This window comes from Lucilia sericata, unplaced genomic scaffold (genome assembly GCF_015586225.1).
Source record: "Lucilia sericata isolate MDLA Ls3-8-SP2 unplaced genomic scaffold, ASM1558622v1 Contig000338F_arrow, whole genome shotgun sequence".
Lineage (NCBI taxonomy): Eukaryota > Metazoa > Arthropoda > Insecta > Diptera > Calliphoridae > Lucilia > Lucilia sericata.
In genome coordinates this window covers 97,451-119,358 of record NW_023994358.1, presented here as the reverse complement: position 1 = coordinate 119,358, position 21,908 = coordinate 97,451, and the positions used below count along the sequence as shown (strand labels likewise).

Here is a 21,908-nt window from a genome sequence, read left to right as displayed (position 1 = left end):
AACAGGCCTGATAGTATTTCTTTGGATTAGATGTAGTATATACTCTCATATTAACTTAAACCTAAGCCTAGATTTTAAAAATGGACATTATTATTAATTGCTCCCTTTGCTCAAGTACTCCAGCTATATAATCTCTGACCATTACTGCCCAGTTGTTAAACTTCAGAGATACAAAAACATCACTTCCATTTACAACCACGCAGATGGGATTGCCTCTGTTGAGTCGGCAACAGCACCTTCGGTAGTCCCAAACACGAATCCATCAAATAAGCCGATGACTTTGTTCTAACTCTCAGAGAGTGGTATGAACAGAGCTTTCCTTGAACATACTTGGACAAGGAACGACAATACAATGGTATCACTTGTATATGATACATTTCATCCATCAACATTCAACCCAGCACATTTCTCATTGATCCGACATACTCTTAGAGATCAACATTCGACACACTAACCAGAACCGAACTTATCTGTGCATCAGTCAGTGTGCATTTCCCTCGAATTTGGGTTTAAACCACAGCCACTGCGTGGATCTCGAAGGAACCTCAACTAACCGACCAACCAGGACAAAGTCCTGCGGGCAACTGGTCACCCGCTGTGTCAGATTATGTGGTTCTCCGGTTCGACCCCATGTCAAATCATTCCAATCATTTGATCATCACCCGTTTATATTCCCTCTAGACTAGAGTTATTGGTAGCACCCCTTTTTCCCGTGATTGCAGTCACAGCAATATAGGGTCTTTCATCAAGGATATTAACAGATATTGCAACAGATCATGCTTTCAGGTATAGTTGGATAATCGAACCATTCTTAAGCCAATGATCGCTTAAACTAATCAGTTGCATTCGCTGTAAGTTCCCAACGGCTTTTGATTTTGATTCGGCTGTGAATACTCTTCGTATTATTTGTAATGTTTCCAGTTTTCATCGAAAGTATTGGTGCAAAATCGTCTTTCGGTTTCAAATCGTATGGAAAATAATTTTGAGTAAAAATTCTAAATTTTAATAAAAATTCCAATTTCTAATAAAAATTTCAATTTTAAAAATATACTAAATCTTTTTATACAAATTCCAATTTTTTATAAAAATGTAGAATTTTTATAAAAATTGTAATTTTTATAAAAATTTTGAATTTCCAATTTTTATAAAATTTCCAATTTTTTATAAAATTTCCAATTTTTTATAAAATTTCCAATTTTTTATAAAATTTCCAATTTTTTATAAAATTTCCATTTATAAAAATTCCAATTTTTTATAAAAATTCCAATTTTTTATAAAAATTCCAATTTTTTTATAAAAATTCCAATTTTTTTATAAAAATTCCAATTTTTTTATAAAACTACCAGTTTTTTATAAAAATTCCAATTTTTTATAAAAATTCCAATTTTTTATAAAAATTCCAATTTTTTATAAAAATTCCAATTTTTTATAAAAATTCCAATTTTTATAAAAATTCCAATTTTTTATAAAAATTCCAATTTTTTATAAAAATTCCAATTTTTTATAAAAATTCCAATTTTTTTTATAAAATTTCCAATTTTCTATAAAATTTCCAATTTTTTATAAAATATCCAATTTTTTATAAAATATCCAATTTTTTATAAAATTTCCAATTTTTTATAAAACATCCAATTTTTTATAAAATTTTCAAAATACATATTGGCCGTTCATAAAAGTTTACTTAAGCTCTTTTAATGATCTCTTAAAACACTAACAACAACAAAGCAATTTGCTCTACTAATCAATGGACATAAGAAATTGTGAGAAGCGAATAGTAAGCACTGTTTCTTATTACTAAACTAGTAATGCACTTTTTAAGAGGTGTGTATTTGTAAGATTAATATTACGATGATATTAAAAGTTAGATATAACATGTTATATATCATTGGAAAGGTAATTATGTCTAGTTTTTAAGCAGTTTAATTATAAATTAATTAGTTAAACGGTTGGAAGGGAAAAGGCATTATAAGTAAAATAAATTAGTTAACATATTAAACTGATCAAAATTCATAGCGATAAACAGAGTATCTGCTGTGAATCATAACATATCGGTCTATAATTGACAAAGGTCACTAGAAGTAGGGTAACATATGATCGGCCATGATTTATTATAAATTTTTTATTATAATAATAATGCTATTCTTTTTTTCTTTGTCGGAACTAGCAAAATTTTTGTCATTTTGCACAGCATTTTTTACTTGTACTATTTTGATTCGTTTCGTTTATTGTTTGTTTTTTATTTTCGTCCTTAGAAATTGTTCATAAAAAGCACAGTCACAATACAGTCCAACTAATGTGAGGTAATTTTTCATATTGTCCTAAAGCTCATTAGCAAATGTATGATTACAATTTATATTCTTGTTATCCTTTTATTTGGTTGTACGAATATTTGAACGAATACAATTTTCTTTTTTATTATTTGAATAACCGATTAGATTTATTTTTGTTGAAGAGAATATAAATAATATGAAAAATAACTAAAGATTTACATAGAAGGTTATTGTTGAATGCTAATGAGGACTATTTATTTAAGTTTTATTTATAGAGTTGTGCAAATAATTGTTAAAGGTGGGAGATTACTTAAAGAAAGAAATTTTAAAGTAAACTTAACATAAATTAATCTTTAGTTATTTGTTTTGTTTAAAATTTAAGCTTTTTGTCTTAAGTTATCAACTTTGAGTGATTAGTTTAATCTTAAGGTCAACAACTTATAAACTTTATTTAGATTAAATTTTTAAATAAAGAAAATAAATTTGATTTCCTTGACTTTAAGGCTTAAGGACTTAAAATACCATATCAGCATTAAAAGCACGCTCTATTTTAACTTTGATATTGGCACATGTGACCACAAATTTTTCTAGGGTCCCACAGGCAAACCACACCCCTCTTGCATCTTACTATGCAAAATACGCATAGTAAATCAACAAGAAAAATAAATTATTTTTATATGACAAACTTCCGTTTACAATATACAAAGAGAACAGTAGACAGACGTACAGACATACAGACAGACACTCAGTCAGTCAGAGTTACAAAAAACCAAATTCCAATTCATATTTAACAACAACAGCAAAAACATAATGTAGTTAACAAATACAAATATGTTAAATATGATATGTGACATCAGGCTATGAATACTAATACATGATAAATACAATGAATATCATATAAAAAGGACTCTTTTTTTTAACAGGACAAAAGAAAGATGTCCTTATATGTAGTATGTACATATGTATGTATGTATGTTTGAATGTGTGCGAGAAAACATAACTGACTTAACCGCATTAGTTTAGACAAAGAAGAACAAAGTCCAGGGAACAAAAAACCCCAAACAAAGGGGGGTCAATTTCAATTTATTTAGAATTTATAACCACGCAACACTTAGAGCATTTCAATGAGTTCTTAAAAATAATAAAAAAAGTGAAAAATTTCATATGGTAACTTGACCAAAAGTTAGATAGGACAGTTTCAAATATGACCACATTACGGCACAGGGGTAAGGGAAGAGCTTGTTTGAAATAAAAAAGGGACATTATATCATTTAGGCTAATAAAAATAGCAAACAAATATATGAATAAAATTTAAAACCTATAAGAATTGGAAAATATGTGAAAAACGGAATAATTTACAATAGGCAATAACGAATAAATTGCAGCCTAACTAGCTTCTCATGTTGTGCAACAGTAAAGTCGATCATGTTATACAATAGTATATTATAACATAAGGGGCTTGCAAGATCCTCAGTCAACTAAAAAGGATTTATGGTGGGAGATAAAAGTGATTACAGATAATTGTTGTTTTGGCTCTATCTCTTATAGTTTCCAAGATAACTATGTTTTCACTCAATAATTCGATTTTTGGTGGAAGATAAAAGTGAACACAGATAATCCTTGTTTTGGCTCTATCTCTTCTAGTTTCCAAAATAAATGGACTTTTATGTTTTCACTCAAAAAATTCATTTTTGGTGAGAAAATTATTTTTTTGGTGGAAAATAAAAGTGATCACAGATAATCGTTATTGCGGCGCTATCTCTTCTAGTTTTCAAGATAAATGGACTTTTATGTTTTCACTCAAAATGTCGACTATTGTTTGAAAATAAAAGTGATCACAGATAATCGTTGTTTTGGCTCTATCTCATATATTTTTCAAAATAAATGGACTTCTAGATTTTCAATTTTTTTTAATGAAATCATTAAAAAAAATTTCTAACTATACCCTGCACCACTTTAGTGTGGAGGGTATATTAGGTTTGTGCTGATGTTTGTATACCAATCGGCTTTGAATAATTTTCTGAGTCGATTTAGCTATGTCCGTCCGTCTGTCCGTCCGTCCATCCATGTAAACTTTGTAATCAAACTACAGGTCGCAATTTTGAGGATAATTCAATGAAATTTGCTTCTATGGTATTGGAGACAAAGCCTATTGAAAATGGTTAATATCGGTCCATTATTTCACCTAAACCCCATACAACTGAACCCGACGAATAGGGGGCTTTCAAATTCATAATTATGTTTAGTATACTAGTATCTCGACAAAAAGCTGCAAAACCAATTGCTAAACTAGCCTTGATGATTCTCATGAATGTTATAATTATATGGTCTCATTTGACCATAGCCGCTATACAAAGCCTCCTTCAAAATTTGACTTAAATGTCCACAATTTTATTCAACAAAAAATGGCTTAAGTATATCTGAGGCAAGGTACAATTCAACTTAAATGCTTTATTATGAAAACTAAATCACATTTTATTTTTGTAACAGGTGTAGGATATTATATGGACGGCCTCGCCCGGCTATAATTTCTTACTTGTCGATTAAAAAGACGAACATACAAGTGATCATGAAAGTCTCTACATGTAATTAAGCTTGAAGTCGCAGTTATCAGCTCCAGCTTATAAATGTAAAGAAATTTAAATAATTGCCAAAAAAAAGGTTAACAACTTTGGTTCATACAAGAGGCAACTGACCCTTTACATAAATACATCCGCTCCACAATTACATATGCCACAGCCAAGCTCCTTCACAAAAGAAATAAGAACATTCATGGAGACTTAGAAAATCGGGCAATATTACATTCTCATCCGAGTCCGCTTACAATATTATTAACAGAGCTGACTTAGCACTGATTTAAGAATAACTTACAGTCGCAAGAATAACTTAAGGCCATTATTTCGGCTAGGCTTGTGTTTGTTTGCGTCTTGCTGGCACCAGTTTGGTATATTAGTTTGTATAACTGTTTAAAGTTATGTGTTATATTAAAGTAACATCGTGCTTTTTTATTAATGTCTAGGGGCGCCTACTTTCTATATGATGGTATAGGTCTAGGTCGATTGTGGGCTTTAACCTAAACCAACGTGGTATAACCCGACAAACTATGTGTCTGTGATATTGCCATTAAAGTTTAAATCTCAAATAAAGGATAACTTATTAAAAGTAATTCTTCTCTACTTATTACGCCCTGTAACAATTTTGAAGAAAGCTTTCACACATAGAAAAGTTGATATGCATGTGAAACTAGAGACCATTTATAGTAATTTTGCATACTACGTTTTTAATAATCAGCTCTTATGTCCTTATAAAAGGACTTCAAAGTTCCAAGGATTTACAATTTCAAAAAAATATTTTAAATATTTTCATGTGTTGTAATATGCTAATATTGGTATCAAATGAAAGCTGGGAATCATAACCCTTATCACTGATTAACATACTTTTTTGGTGAAACGCCCTCACCTTGGTATTATTGTAATCCAAGTGTCAGAACTAAATATTAGAGAAATTTATTGACTCTTTGGGATTTATTTGAATCGCGGTTTGACTAGTGCACCTATTTTATCTGATACTACGATAACCAGTGGACCGCAGGATTCATCTCTTACTGGATATCGTGTAAGGAATATGTTCCTTAAATAACGGACACTCGTTAACACTAATATTACGAAAAAGTTCGGTGCTGTTGCGAGACAGCAGGATCTATCATTACAATAACTGGGGGACAAAATGCTGGGAATGAATTGATATCCAAAATATGAGATATATTGTTTGAGTCTTCTATTAAATGTGTATCGGAAGAAATGTTGGAGTAAAAATTTTAAAGTCTTTTAAAATATTCATGTGTTATCGTAGAATCCATTTTATCATGATCGGAGTTTATTGCGCTATTACCTGGACTTACTTTGCTTAGTGAGGGATATCATAATTTTGTCTCTAAATACATTTTTAGGTGATGTTGATAAATCAAAAGACGTCATCTGTGTGGTCGTGGATTGTTGAACATTTTCGGATAGAAAGTAACGGAACTGCGATAATCGGAAAATAGAAAGCTCTAGTAGCAGCAAAGTGTATATATGATTGTCTATTGTTTTCGAATACTGCTATGATCTGAAGATTGTCCAATAGAAAGCTACGGAACTGCGATGATCAGAATGTAGAAGTGGTGGTGGTAGCTCGTTTCTAGTTTCTGAAAAAATAACACCGCGGGATAAGGTAGGGTACTCACGTAAAGCACTCGGACTTACATTCACTCTCACTCTGGCATGGAAGAACATAATTTCACCATAGTCGAGTCTAGTTTTGAGATTGTCAAAAGATCAAAGAAATAGATACAAAAGATGATGTACTGCATCATTAGCAGGATTTAGCGATGTTATGAACATGCTTATTCATTTAAGACTTGCATTCGATATATCGCCAAGATCATGAAAAAATATTTGATCTAAAGTTATGAATCATTATAAGGGATATCGAGATGATTTGTATATATCGTGAATCTACAATGACCTGTTATTATGAATACTAAAGAACCTAGATACGTTTGATGTGTCCTTGTAGTTAGTAAAAGTGCCCTGAAGTACTCATGGCATTAACACTAGATAGCCGCTTGACTAACGATTTCTTTCCCGATTTTAAAACATGTTACAAACAGAATAACAAATTCAAAGTATTTCTCTTTTTTTACAATAATCATTAAACAAATTAAAAATACACAAGAAAAAAATATTTGAAGAACATAAAAAACCCCAAAGAAACTTACACAACATTTCTGGTTTTCTATATATTTTTGGTCATTGTCATTTGGGTCAGATTAAAAGTTGACCTTTGTACCCCCAAGCTTTTGCACATCATCCACCGCTGCTAGTATCCATATGTGAATATTAAAATGGAAATTTTCAACTTTATTTTTTCGTTACATTTTCTTTAAATTGTCTCTCCTTGATGAAGAGTAAGAGTAAGAGTGTGTGTGGGTGTTACTATTGGCAGTTAATGTCCTTACACCAATACACACGTAAATACATATGTACATGTGTATACCAACAAACAAAAGCCTGTTTTTTATGGTAAATTGTTTATGTGTATGAAATATGTTAGGATGTATGTAAGTATGGGTGTGTTTTTCTCCTTGTCCCGGTCAACCAAGTGCGAATAATGTGTCTCCATCAGATAAGTTTTTGGTGATGAACTATGATGTTTAATACTCAATGTATGGCATTACTCCTGCCAATGTATGTTTGTGTCATTGTACTATCTGGGATTTTTTTTTTGGATACTTTTACTAAAGAAATGTAAAACAGTCTTTATTTCTTTCCATTTTGAATGTCTGTGTTAGGCTTAATGGCATAGTGTTGACATTATGGTTTGTAGCACCAGTCCCGCTCCTTTTCCTTTAAGGGGAGTTACGAACAGCACGTTAACTTATTTAAAGCTGTGTATTTCCATTTTTTCTGTTTTTCAATTTATGATATTGAGTTATCAGAAGATGGTACTTATTTTGTATTTTGGTTTGGTAGCCGGGGGGTCATGATATTTTGTTTATGACAGGTAAGGATTTATAGTTCTTTAGAATTTTTATCTTCTATAAATCATTAATTGAAAATATATAGAATTGAAATTAACAAGAATTTGTTAGATGTTGTTAGTTCGTGGAAAATCGCTCTAACAGAAAAAAGTACATTTGCACCATAGTAAAATAACACAAAACCACATTAACGTAGTATTTTCAAATTTAACCAATTCTTTTCGCATATTCCTAATCCTTTAGCCATTATTAGCTAAATTTAAGAGCTAATTTTAATACCAGACTACAACCTACACTGTAAAATCTCCATAAATCATATTTAATTACATGATAAATTGTTGCAACATAAACATGTTTTCTTCTCCAAAAAAAAAAAAAAAAAATGAAAAGTTAATAAATGCCAAGAAAATTTCGAAATCAAGTTAGAAAAGTTTTCCCTTAAACGACATGCAAAAAAAAAAGTTTAATTGAAGGTTTAAAGCTTGTTGAAATATAAAAAGGATTGTAGGGGAAATATTGAAAAGAAAAAAAATCAAGCAAACTTTTAACAATAAACTTTCAATATTCAACAAGACTTGTTAGCTGTTGCATAAGTCAATATGTTTGTCTAGCTGCACACACATACATCCACACATATTAGGGTAGACTATTTATAAACAATATAAATTTAAAGTGAAGTCCTTTGACTAATAGACTACACAAAATACTAGTCAATAAAGTACAAGATATACCAGTCCATAAACTAAATAATCCATAGACTAGACAATAAACTACTCAATAGGTTGGTCAATAAAGAAATCCATCAATTAGGCAATAGTCCATAAACTAATCCGTAGACTAGTCCGTGGACCAGACAATAGTCTAGTCTAGTGCACAGACTAGCCTATAGACTTAACTATTAACAGGGTAAATAACAAGTCCATGACTGATTCATATATTAGTCAATAGACAAATCAATTGACTGGACAAAATAATAGTATATAGTCAAAAGTCTAATGCATAGAATAGACCAATAACTGATTTATAAACACATCAGCAGACAAGTGTTTAGATCAGCCGATAGATTAGTGTTTAATGGCCTTATGCATACAAAAAACTAATTGCTGACTAACAAGCTGCTAACTTTCCTTTATATGACCATATGATATCAGACAATAAATTTAAACATAGACTAGTCCTAAGTATAGTTAATAAACTAGTCTACAGACTAACGAACAGATCAGTCTATCGACTAATCCAAAGCTAAATCGTAAGACTAGATCATTGACTAACTATAGTAAAAGTATACTAGTTAAAAAACTAAATCAGAAACTAATTCATAGATAATAGATTAGCTCTTGTACTGGTGAATTGATTAGAACGTAGGTTAGTCTTCAAACCATTCGATAGTATAGTCCACAGACAGTCGACAGGCTGGTCTGTAAATAAAATCTAGACTATCCCATTGAACAGTCCATAGTTTAGTACGTACTACCACAGACTACTCCAAAGCAAGTCTATATAATAGTTCTAAGAACAGACAATAGAACAGCTATAATGTCCAGTAATGTCCATGGACGTTACGATTTACTAACTTCAGTAATAGCGTCCGTGGACCATCTAAAAAGTGTCGCAATGTTTATGAACATAATGGTGTGTGATAACGTCCTGGATGTTATGACAACTCAGTCCAAACCTAACCCATAGCATAGTCCAGAGAATAAGTTAGTTAATTAGTTAGTTAGTTAGTTAGTTAGTTAGTTAGTTAGTTCGTTAGTTAGTTAGTTAGTTAGTTAGTTAGTTAGTTAGTTAGTTAGTTAGTTAGTAGTTAGTTAGTTAGTTAGTTAGTTAGTTAAGTTAGTTAGTTAGTTAGTTAGTTAGTTAGTTCGTTAGTTAGTTAGTTGTTAGTTAGTTAGTTTAGTTCGTTAGTAGTTAGTTGTTCGTTTCGTTAGTTGTCGTTCGTTTCGTTGTTCGTTCGTTCTTTCGTTAGTTCGTTCGTTAGTTCGTTCGTTCGTTCGTTCGTTCGTTCGTTCGTTCGTTCGTTCGTTCGTTTCTTCGTTCGTTCGTTCGTTCTTCGTTCGTTCGTTCGTTGTTCGTTCGTTCGTTCGTTCGTTCGTTCTTTTTCGTTCGTTCGTTCGTTCGTTCTTCGTTCGTTTCGTTCGTTCGTTCGTTCGTTCGTTCGTTCGTTCGTTCGTTCGTTCGTTCGTTCGTTCGTTCGTTTCGTTGTCGTTCGTTCGTTCGTTCGTTCGTTCTCGTTCGTTCGTTCGTTCGTTCGTTCGTTCGTTCGTTCGTTCGTTCGTTCGTTCGTTTCGTTCGTTCGTTCGTTCGTTTCGTTCGTTCGTTCGTTCGTTCGTTCGTTCGTTCGTTCGTTCGTTTCGTTCGTTCGTTCGTTCGTTCGTTCGTTCGTTCGTTCGTTCGTTCGTTTCGTTCGTTCGTTCGTTCGTTCGTTCGTTCGTTCGTTCGTTCGTTCGTTCGTTCGTTCGTTCGTTCGTTTCGTTCGTTCGTTTCGTTCGTTCGTTCGTTCGTTCGTCGTTCGTTCGTTCGTTCGTTCGTTCGTTTCGTTCTTCGTTCGTTCGTTCGTTCGTTTCGTTCGTTCGTTTCGTTCGTTCGTTGTTCGTTCGTTCGTTCGTTCGTTCGTTCGTTCGTTCGTTCGTTCGTTCGTTCTTCGTTCGTTCGTTCGTTCGTTCGTTTTTCGTTCGTTCGTTCGTTCGTTCTTCGTTCGTTCGTTCGTTCGTTCGTTTTTCGTTCGTTCGTTCGTTCGTTCGTTCGTTCGTTCGTTCGTTCGTTCGTTCGTTTCGTTCGTTCGTTCGTTTCGTTCTTCGTTCGTTCGTTCGTTCGTTGTCGTTCGTTCGTTCGTTCGTTCGTTCGTTCGTTCGTTTGTTCGTTTCGTTCGTTCGTTCGTTCGTTCGTTCGTTCTTCGTTTCGTTCGTTCGTTTTTTGTTCGTTTTCCGCCTCTCCCGGCGTTCTGTTTGCCCTCCTTCTCGCTCTCGTTGTTTTTGGCCGCCGTTCCGCCCTTTTTCTCCCTCCTTTAGTATAATGCTCTGGCTGACAACAAACAATGTTGCATACTTTTCGGGATACAATGCTTTGTTTTCATGCGACGTAATGACAGGTTAACATGGTTGCAACTGTCAAAAGTATTTAGAAGAGTTTGCTGAGATGTGACTCTTATTTCTCCTTTTAAATTTTTGCATTTTTTGCTTTCCACAATATTTCGATATTGCAAAATATTTTTTTCTTTTCATTTATTTGCTTGTTTTAAATTGTATGTTTGTTTTATTTCAGCTTGAAATCAATACTAAGAAATATTTTTCAAAGTTATAAATATTTCAACTGCCAAACACGAAAGATATTTTCTGTTAAGCATAAGCACATATGTTACAAATTGCCAAAAAAATCTTAGAAAAACAAATTTACAATATAAACGAACAGTTTTTGATAAATTACAAATCATTATCGTCAGTTGTTGTAAACGGTATGTATAGCATTCGTGTAAGTGACTTAGAAAGATAGTGTGAGTTTAGTATTATTTAAGGGCAAATATTATATATCAATTTGTGTAAAAAACAAACTTTGAACTTAAAATGGGATTTGAAAGAAATATATGAATTAAATAAAATGAAATAATTTTCAGGGTCATTTTTATTAAATTCTAAAAAAAATCTTTTACTGAAATATATACTAATAGTTTTCTTTTCATTACCTTAAAAATCCTTTACTTAACATAAGTAAATACATAACTACTAAGATATTTAATAAATATTTGTCTAAGTATTTCAAAAAACTCAAATATTACCTTTCATTTAAAATCTTTACTTTTGCATGGATTACTACAGAAGTGGGGTTATATTGAGTTTATTATTTCATTTGAAACACATTGAAATATTAGCGGTGGAACTTCTAAGACTTTCTAGGTGCTTAATTGGATAAAAGTTTTATTACCTCTGATCTAGAAAGTCCAGCATTATGAAATATTAAACGATTTTGATGGTCTCAAATTCTTAAAGAATATAGGGACGGACAGATAAAATCGACTTTAAAATACATTGGTACATCCAAAAACATTCATAACGACCGATTATATAATTTTACTAAACATTTTCATTTAAATTTCATTTACATTAAAGTTCTTTCATTGAAGTACTAAACTACACTCGAAAAATTCATCCCAAAATACATCAAAAGTCCATCCTTAGCTTGTATCTAATATCCAGTTGAAATATTTTCTAAAAGTGCATTTATTTTATTTTACAACAAATACCATTTTATGGTAGTTCCTCTTTTATATTTGCTTTATGGTCAGTTTTGTGTTATAACATGGATTTTTCTCTATACAATTTGTTTGAATGCAAATATTTACGGTGGTTTTGTGTATGAAACGTGAGTTTTTTTTTTTCCTCATTTGTAGTATATAAGTAATTTAATTTGTGGTTTATTAATATAATTAAGTAAATGTAGTTGAATTATTTTGTATAGTTTTTTTCAGGGTATTTACATGAATATAACTACACATATACCATTAAATATGTACATTACAGTGGTCCCCGTTTGTATGGAGAACACATAAAGTACCTGAAGTCCCCACAGAAAATCAACAAATAATATAACATTTCTTAAAATTTGTAGTCAATATTTGGTAATAGCTAAATCGTAGAATATAAGGAATTTTTTGAAATTCGTATTTTTGAATTTTTTAAATTTAATCATTTTATAGCGTAAACGGAAACACTTAATTTGGTAGTTTATTTTAGCATATTTTGTCTGAAAAATTACTGTAAATAGTTTGATACCTTTTGAAAGCATAGCTATTCTTCTTCTCCTGGACGGGGAAAAGATAATACTCTTTATTAGTAGTTCCTTACTTCCTCCTTGAAACTAACTAACTAACTAACTAACTAACTAACTAACTAACTAACTAACTAACTAACTAACTAACTAACTAACTAACTAAACTAACTAACTAAACTAACTAACTAACTAACTAACTAACTAACTAACTAACTAACTAACTAACTAACTAACTAACTAACGAACTAACTAACTAACTAACTAACTACTACTAACTAACTACTAACTAACTAACTACTAACTAACTAACTAACTAACTAACTACTAACTAACTAACTAACTAACTAACTAACTAACTAACTAACTAACTAACTAACTAACTAACTAACTAACTAACTAACTAACTACTAACTAACTAACTAAACTAACTAACTAACTACTAACTAACTAACTAACTAACTAACTAACTACTAACTAACTAACTAACTAACTAACTAACTAACTAACTAACTAACTAACTAACTAACTACTAACTAACTAACTAACTAACTAACTAACTAACTAACTAACTAACTAACTAACTAACTAACTAACTAACTAACTAACTAACTAACTAACTAACTAACTAACTAACTAACTAACTACTAACTAACTAACTAACTAACTAACTACTAACTAACTAACTAACTAACTAACTAACTAACTAACTAACTAACTAACTAACTAACCTAACTAACTAACTAACTAACTAACTAACTAACTAACTAACTAACTAACTAACTAACTAACTAACTAACTAACTAACTAACTAACTAACTAACTAACTACTAACTAACTAACTAACTAACTAACTAACTAACTAACTAACTAACTAACTAACTAACTAACTAACTACTAACTACTAACTAACTAACTAACTAACTAACTAACTAACTAACTAACTAACTAACTAACTAACTAACTAACTAACTAACTAACTAACTACTAACTAACTAACTAACTAACTAACTAACTAACTAACTAACTAACTAACTAACTAACTAACTAACTAACTAACTAACTAACTAACTAACTAACTAACTACTAACTACTAACTAACTAACTAACGACTAACTAACTAACTAACTAACTAACTAACTAATCTAACTAACTAACTAACTAACTAACTACTAACTAACTAACTAACTACTACTAACTAACTAACTAACTAACTAACTAACTAACTAACTACTAACTAACTAACTACTAACTAACTAACTAACTAACTAACTAACTAACTAACTAACTAACTAACTAACTAACTAACTAACTAAATACTAACTAACTAACTAACATAACTAACTAACAACTAACTAACTACTAACTAACTAACTACACTAACTAACTAACTAACTAACTAACTAACTAACTAACTAACTAACTACTAACTAACTAACTAACTAACTAACTAAATAACTAACTAACTAACTAATCCTCCTGTTTTTTTTACAAAATGTTCACATGAATATTAAAGTTCTTCGTGCAAAATTTGAAGAATTTAGTTCTATTTGTTTGCATTATAAACTAATTTTGTAATTAATTTGTATGGGAGGTACCGCTCCCCTCATTGGTAGTCCGCCAATGTTTACATGGATGTTAAAGTTCTTCGTGCAATTCCCAATTATATAATTTATTTGGGAGGTGTCACTCCCCCTGCTGCTAGTCCGCCTACTTTTTATCCTAAATAATCATATTGACTCTAAAGTGGCTCCGACAAAATTTGAGGTCCTAACTGTTATATTTCCTCAGATATACTGATTTAGTATTAATTTAATTTTAATATTCTTAATATGGGCGTTGCTCCTCGCCCACTTGAAATTACAAAATAAAAAGTAGCCTACAACCTCTTCCGGATATACAGGAATATACTGTGCAAATTTCGGTTCAGCCGTTCAGTAGTCTATAAACTTCAAATATACAAACATACAAACATACAGGCACACATTCATTTTTATATATATAGATACTGCCACTATTGAATGAGATAATTTGAAACCCTTTCGTCCTCCAAATGTTACTTTTGGAATTTTCCATAACATTATTATCCTATATTGTATTATATGTTTCAGAGGTTTTTCTAAAATAAATTATTTGTTGAAATTAAAGCATAAACAGGAAGAAAATAAATACATATAGTCGGGCGTGACCGACCCCATTTAAGTGGTGTAGAGTATAATGATCAAAATTTTGAATCAGTCTAATACTGCATATTAGAATGTGCATATACATATTTATATTCAAGAAGAAAATTCTTTTGGATGATGGCTAATGAAAGGTTTTATATTATACAAAGCTTAAATTTTTTCATTTTTTTATGCCAAATGAAAACGAAATTTTATTAAAGTTTTTTTTTTTCATTAATAAAAATTAGTAGTTGTACTGGAGCATGAATGAAAATATGACATAATTTTTAGGATAATTTCGGGTAATACGAATATTAGGAAGGGATCCCTTTGGTATTTATTATAACTCTTAGATGTTTGCTGTATGTATTGTATTGTTGTATCATATTGCTAATTTGAAACTAAAGTATTGCAAATTTAGTATATCACCATTGTGTTTAGCGAATTTTAGGTAAATTTTACTCTTTTTGAAGAAACGGTTTGTCGGTTAACTGAAAAAGTATCATTTCTATAGAACCAATTAACATATACTACATATTGGAGATGGAATAACAAAAACAGCATAAATTCCTACTCAGTTCAGATTTAGACGTTTTGGGAAGATATAGGTGAAAGAAATCAAAGATATTTTCTCAGAATCGTTTGATTTTTGATTTTTTATATTTTATACAAGATATTTATAAGGAAAAATTGTACATAATCGATGAGAAGCATGGCAAATGTATGAACATATGCATGTGTGTGTATGCTTTCCATTGCAGCAAAACAGTACATGAATTTTCTTGTCGATAGTACAGTTATGGCCTAACGGTTGTTTTCAATTTATTGTATAAATGACAAATAGATGGCGCTATATGTAAATAATACACATACATTACATTGTTGATAAAGCAGTTCTCATACAATTTTCCTTATACATTCAGGAGGGTGGTTTTTTTGAATTCAAATCTTAAAATAACGGAATACAAAACAAATTTAACTTTTTATTTGAAAATTTTTCAAAATTTATGTTCAAAGTTTTATTATTCAAACTGATGGGAAATAAGTTTTTTTTTGTTTTCATGGAAGAAAAATTATAAAAAATTTATTTTTTAAAACACTTTAGTATGAATGGTATAATGAATATATGCTGGGGTTTAAAACGCACAAAAATAATGACCCTTTAGTCACCTAAAAGTATACAAATTGGATCAGAATATTCTTCCTATTAACCCTATTTCCGTCCGTCTATCCGTCCACCCATCCGTCCGTCCATCCATCCATCCGTCCGTCCGTCCGTCCGTCCGTCCGTCCGTCCGTCCGTCCGTCCGTTTATCCATCCGTCTGTCCATGAAAGCTTTGTAATCAACCTGTAGTTTTGAATATTATTCGATTAAATTTGTTACAATATAATTATCGTTAAAAGACTTTTCAAGCAAAAATTTAAAAAAAATTTTGAGAATATTGACAAAAGGCTAATGTTGTATATTATCACTTGAGTGACATTTAGTTTACTATTAGAACAGAAATTGATTTATCAATATTCTAACCTAATTTACAGAGCAGGATGACGATGACCATACGCCCGTTGTAGTGTAGCAGATCAGAGTCTCTGGTAAGAATCGAACCCACAACTCCCAGACTGACAGGTATAGCTTTATACCATTATTTTCCCACGTATACCCAACATACTACACCATTGTAGGGAATAGACAATCAACGTTGAAATGCAACCATTACAAACGACAGTCGTGATGCAGTTATTAATTAAATATTTAATTCATATTTTTTTTAAATTGTTAAATGCAAATACATATATCTAGACAAAAATAAATTAACAGCAATATAAAATAAATACTGCTAAGTCACAATGTTGAAGTTCATTTTTCTTCGCTTTAATTAACAACTAAAAGCTCTTAACTTGTATCTCAAAATGTTTGTTTCTGAAGTATAAAAACAAATCTGACTCTTTAGGAAACCGGCATTCGCAAACTGGTAGTGAGTAAAAAACGTTATAAAGATCATAGGTATAAAAAAACAAGTGCTATAAAAAAATATAAACAAATAGAAAACAACAAACTAATAAATAATATGAAAAGGTGCGAACAATAAAACATAAATAAACAACTAAATAGTTGAAATAATAAAAAAAACTTTTAATTATTTTTTTTTTAGTTTATTACTCATATTAGCGGGTTTAAGTCTCGTGCAATTAAGTCTAACACAAGTTTTAAATGGTGGAGCTTGTAATCAAAATATACCCACCGTCAAGAATTTTGATGCTTCCAGGGTAAAGTTGATATCAAACAACATAGCTCTACATTATTATTATAAAAAGTTTTATTTGTTTTAGTATTTGGGCCGCTGGTATGAAAATCAAAAATATCCTTTCATTTTCGAATTGGGCGGTAAATGCATTTACGCCGAATATGGTTTGATGGAAAATAAAGATCTTAGTATTTACAATTTTAACATAAATACACTGTAAGTTTCTTTTCACCGTGAAATTGAGTTTTGTGATAATTTATAAATTATATTGACATTTTTTTAGAACCGGTAAACCTAATGATATTAAAGGCTCGGCTAAGATTGTGGGCAATGCTAAGTTGAAGGTGAGATTCAGTAGTATGCCAGGTGAGTTAATTTAAGTAATTTTATTAAAAATTTAGCAAAAGCTAAATATTAAAAATGTGTGAATTTTATACACGTATAAGTCATTGCCTCGATATTTACAAATTTGCTTGAAATTTTTTATTCATTATAAAAAATGTGAGGTTTATACCCTTCACTTTTTTGGAAACTATAAGTTGATCATTCCATTTGTAATTTTCACACTATAATTGTCTGACCTAATAGAACCGCTATCATTACATGTCCTTCTGTCTGTCCGTTTATCTATGTCTAACTGTGAGTATGTATGTATGTATACTGCACTGTCTATAGACTAGAGTATAGTATAGACTATACACTAGACTTTAGACGAGACTATAGACTACTCTATAAACTAGACTTTAGACGAGACTATAGACTACTCTATAAACTAGACTATAGATTAGACTATAGATTAGACTATAGACTAGACTATAGACTATAGAATAGACTATAGACTAGACTATAGACTAGACTATAGACTAGACTATAGACTAGACTATAGACTAGACTATAGACTAGACTATAGACTAGACTATAGACTAGACTATAGACTAGACTATAGACTAGACTATAGACTAGACTATAGACTATAGACTAGACTATAGACTAGACTAGACTATAGACTAGACTAGACTAGACTATAGACTAGACTATAGACTAGACTATAGACTAGACTATAGACTAGACTATAGACTAGACTATAGACTAGACTATAGACTAGACTATAGACTAGACTATAGACTAGACTATAGACTAGACTATAGACTAGACTATAGACTAGACTATAGACTAGACTATAGACTAGACTATAGACTAGACTATAGACTAGACTATAGACTAGACTATAGACTAGACTATAGACTAGACTAGGCTAGACTAGACTAGACTAGACTAGACTAGACTAGACTAGACTAGACTAGACTAGACTAGACTAGACTAGACTAGACTAGACTAGACTATAGACTAGACTAGACTATAGACTAGACTAGACTATAGACTAGACTATAGACTAGACTAGACTATAGACTAGACTAGACTATAGACTAGACTAGACTATAGACTAGACTAGACTATAGACTAGACTAGACTATAGACTAGACTATAGACTAGACTATAGACTAGACTATAGACTAGACTATAGACTAGACTATAGACTAGACTATAGACTAGACTATAGACTAGACTATAGACTAGACTATAGACTAGACTATAGACTAGACTATAGACTAGACTATAGACTAGACTATAGACTAGACTATAGACTAGACTATAGACTAGACTATAGAATAGGCTATATATTGTACGTCTGTCTGTCCAAACGGAACAAGCAAGAGGTTTAAAATGTTCCTTGATAATTTATAATATTGGTGCACATTTTTCTATAACCCCTATACAAGGGGCCCCCGGGTAACAGTTTTTATATTCATACCTGTTTTGAAATATAAGTATAACAAAAAATTTGCCATTAACATGTTATAGACGATCCAAACTTTATGAGTTTCGGTGCATAATTTACCCTATATAAGGTCCATTCTAGAAAATTACTTTAAAGCTCTTTTCTGGCTTTAAATTACCAGTACAGCGTTGGATTTTACACAAAAAAGAAGTACCACTGTGCTTTTTGAAATTTGACATAAACAATTTCTACACAAAACAAAATCATGGTTCAAAATATTTTGAGTATCGGTCTGTTAATTACCCTATTTCCCATAAAACTGCGGCATGGTTATAAATATTGGATATCGGCAAAGCTGGATATAACACTCTTACTTGTTTTTACTGAAATTTCTTTTGAAAGATGTGCCTATAAAAAATTTGGAATATGTAGGTGATTGAATGATAAGACTTTGCTTGTTTTCAATTTTAATTTAATGATAAATATATGTATATATAACACATACATATGTTTGTATAAATCTAAACATTAAGCTGTATTGATATGTATAAATTCTAAAAAAGAACATATAGTAGTACATTTAATCAAAAGTGAACTTTGATTGACTACATGACCTGATTAAAATTATTTCAATTACTTTCAATGATTTTCTTTATCACTTTTAATTAAAAGTAAGCATGTAAGTAGTTACTGTAAGACTAAATAATTGTTAGTAATAATTACTTAATTTTACGTCGATGAACAATTCATTAGTTCATACTTTTTCCACTATGTAGTTTAAAAAGAAGAGTGGAAAAACCACATTTATATAATTTTTTTTTTAAGTTTTTATTAAAATGATAAATCTTGAATGTTAAACTTCTAATCAATGTTTTAAGAGTAGATATTAATTCGATTATATTTTAACATTTCTACATAACCCTCGTATATTTTCACTTTATTTACAGCTTTTATTGGTGCTGCTGACTATTGGATTTTAGATACAGACTATGATAACTATGCTGTGGTTTATTCATGTACAGATATTGGTGGTCTAGTGAATGGCAGTAAGTATAAAACAAAAAACAAACTACAGATTTACTATCAATACACTTAGTAAATTAGTGAAATGAAAAAGCTTTTCATTCACATTTTAAAAGCAAACATCACACATTGATTAAATTTATGAACATGTAAAAAAGACAACAAAAGCTTAATATATTTAATGACACTCATACACATACAATTTCTGTTGATATTAAAAATATATATATATATTTTTTTGCTAATTCATTGCATGTTGATGTAACATGCACTTTGGTCACTAAATAATGTAGAGAAAAAAAAAGTAAATATTTTTTTTTTTATTTGTGCAACTAAATGAAAATGTTACATTTTATTGTCATTATCTGATGTAATTGTAAGCTTTTCTCTTTTAGTACTAACAAAACTGTATGATTCATAAATTTTTTTCTACAATTAGTTATTTTAATATTTTATTTATTTTATTGCAATTTTATAGAGGTCGTTTGGATTTTAACTCGTGAACGTGAACCTCAGCCCCAGTATATTGAACGAGCTAGAAGTGTTATCAAGGAAAATGGTCTATCATTGGGCCCCCTCTACAAAAACAGATCAGAGTGGCTGTGAGAAGGGATCAGGTTATAAATAAATAAAGATTAGAAACACATGTGTAAATAGTTAAAAACAATTGTAAAATGGTCTAGTTAGAATATAAAATAAAAACTATATGAATAATTTTTTTTTAACAGTAGAGTAAATACGTCTTTCGTTAGTAATGTAAATACAACTATACCTCTAGTTCAGTTCTAGTTCAGTTCTAGTCAGTTCTAGTTCAGTTCTAGTTCAGTTTCTAGTTCAGTTCTAGTTCAGTTCTAGTTCAGTTTCTAGTTCAGTTCTAGTTCAGTTCTAGTTCAGTTCTAGTTCAGTTTCTAGTTCAGTTCTAGATCAGTTCTAGTTCAGTTCTAGTTCAGTTCTAGTTCAGTTCTAGTTCAGTTTCTAGTTCAGTTCTAGTTCAGTTCTAGTTCAGTTCTAGTTCAGTTTAGTTCAGTTCTAGTTCAGTTCTAGTTCAGTTCTAGTTCAGTTCGTTCAGTTCTAGTTCAGTTCTAGTTCAGTTCTGTTCAGTTCTAGTTCAGTTCTAGTTCAGTTCTAGTTCAGTTCTAGTTCAGTTCTAGTTCAGTTCTAGTTCAGTTCTAGTTCAGTTCTAGTTCAGTTCTAGTTCAGTTCTAGTTCAGTTCTAGTTCAGTTCTAGTTCAGTTCTAGTTCAGTTCTAGTTCAGTTCTAGTTCAGTTCTAGTTCAGTTCTAGTTCATTCTAGTTCAGTTCTAGTTCAGTTCTAGTTCAGTTCTAGTTCAGTTCTAGTTCAGTTCTAGTTCAGTTCTAGTTCAGTTCTAGTTCAGTTCTAGTTCAGTTCTAGTTCAGTTCTAGTTCAGTTCTAGTTCAGTTCTAGTTCAGTCTAGTTCAGTTCTAGTTCAGTTCTAGTTCAGTTCTAGTTCAGTTCTAGTTCAGTTCTAGTTCAGTTCTAGTTCAGTTCTAGTTCAGTTCTAGTTCAGTTCTAGTTCAGTTCTCTAGTTCAGTTCTAGTTCAGTTCTAGTTCAGTTCTAGTTCAGTTCTAGTTCAGTTCTAGTTCAGTTCTAGTTCAGTTCTAGTTCAGTTCTAGTTCAGTTCTAGTTCAGTTTCTAGTTCAGTTCTAGTTCAGTTCTAGTTCAGTTCTAGTTCAGTTCTAGTTCAGTTCTAGTTCAGTTCTAGTTCAGTTCTAGTTCAGTTCTAGTTCAGTTCTAGTTCAGTTCTAGTTCAGTTCTAGTTCAGTTCTAGTTCAGTTCTAGTTCAGTTCTAGTTCAGTTCTAGTTCAGTTCTAGTTCAGTTCTAGTTCAGTTCTAGTTCAGTTCTAGTTCAGTTCTAGTTCAGTTCTAGTTCAGTTCTAGTTCAGTTCTTAGTAGTTCTAGTTCAGTTCTAGTCTTTAGTTCTAGTTTTCTAGTTCAGTTCTAGTTCAGTTCTAGTTCAGTTCTAGTTCAGTTCTAGTTCAGTTCTAGTTCAGTTCTAGTTCAGTTCTAGTTCAGTTCTAGTTCAGTTCTAGTTCAGTTCTAGTTCAGTTCTAGTTCAGTTTGTTCAGTTCAGTTCAGTTCTAGTTCAGTTTCTCTTTCAGTTCTTTTCAGTTCTAGT

The 21,908-nt window shown here is 30.8% G+C and overlaps 1 protein-coding gene across 1 annotated transcript; it reads left to right on the top strand.

Moving 5' to 3' along the window:
* The first annotated feature begins 16,594 nt into the window (after positions 1–16,594).
* On the top strand, positions 16,595–20,500 carry LOC119603802 (apolipoprotein D-like). Its single transcript, XM_037955994.1, has 6 exons — positions 16,595–16,798; positions 16,875–16,989; positions 17,053–17,183; positions 17,251–17,333; positions 19,695–19,793; positions 20,249–20,500. Exons 1-6 carry the CDS (start codon positions 16,791–16,793, stop codon positions 20,374–20,376), a joined length of 564 nt encoding a protein of 187 aa, XP_037811922.1. The 5' UTR covers positions 16,595–16,790; the 3' UTR covers positions 20,377–20,500.
* Positions 20,501–21,908: the final 1,408 nt, after the last annotated feature.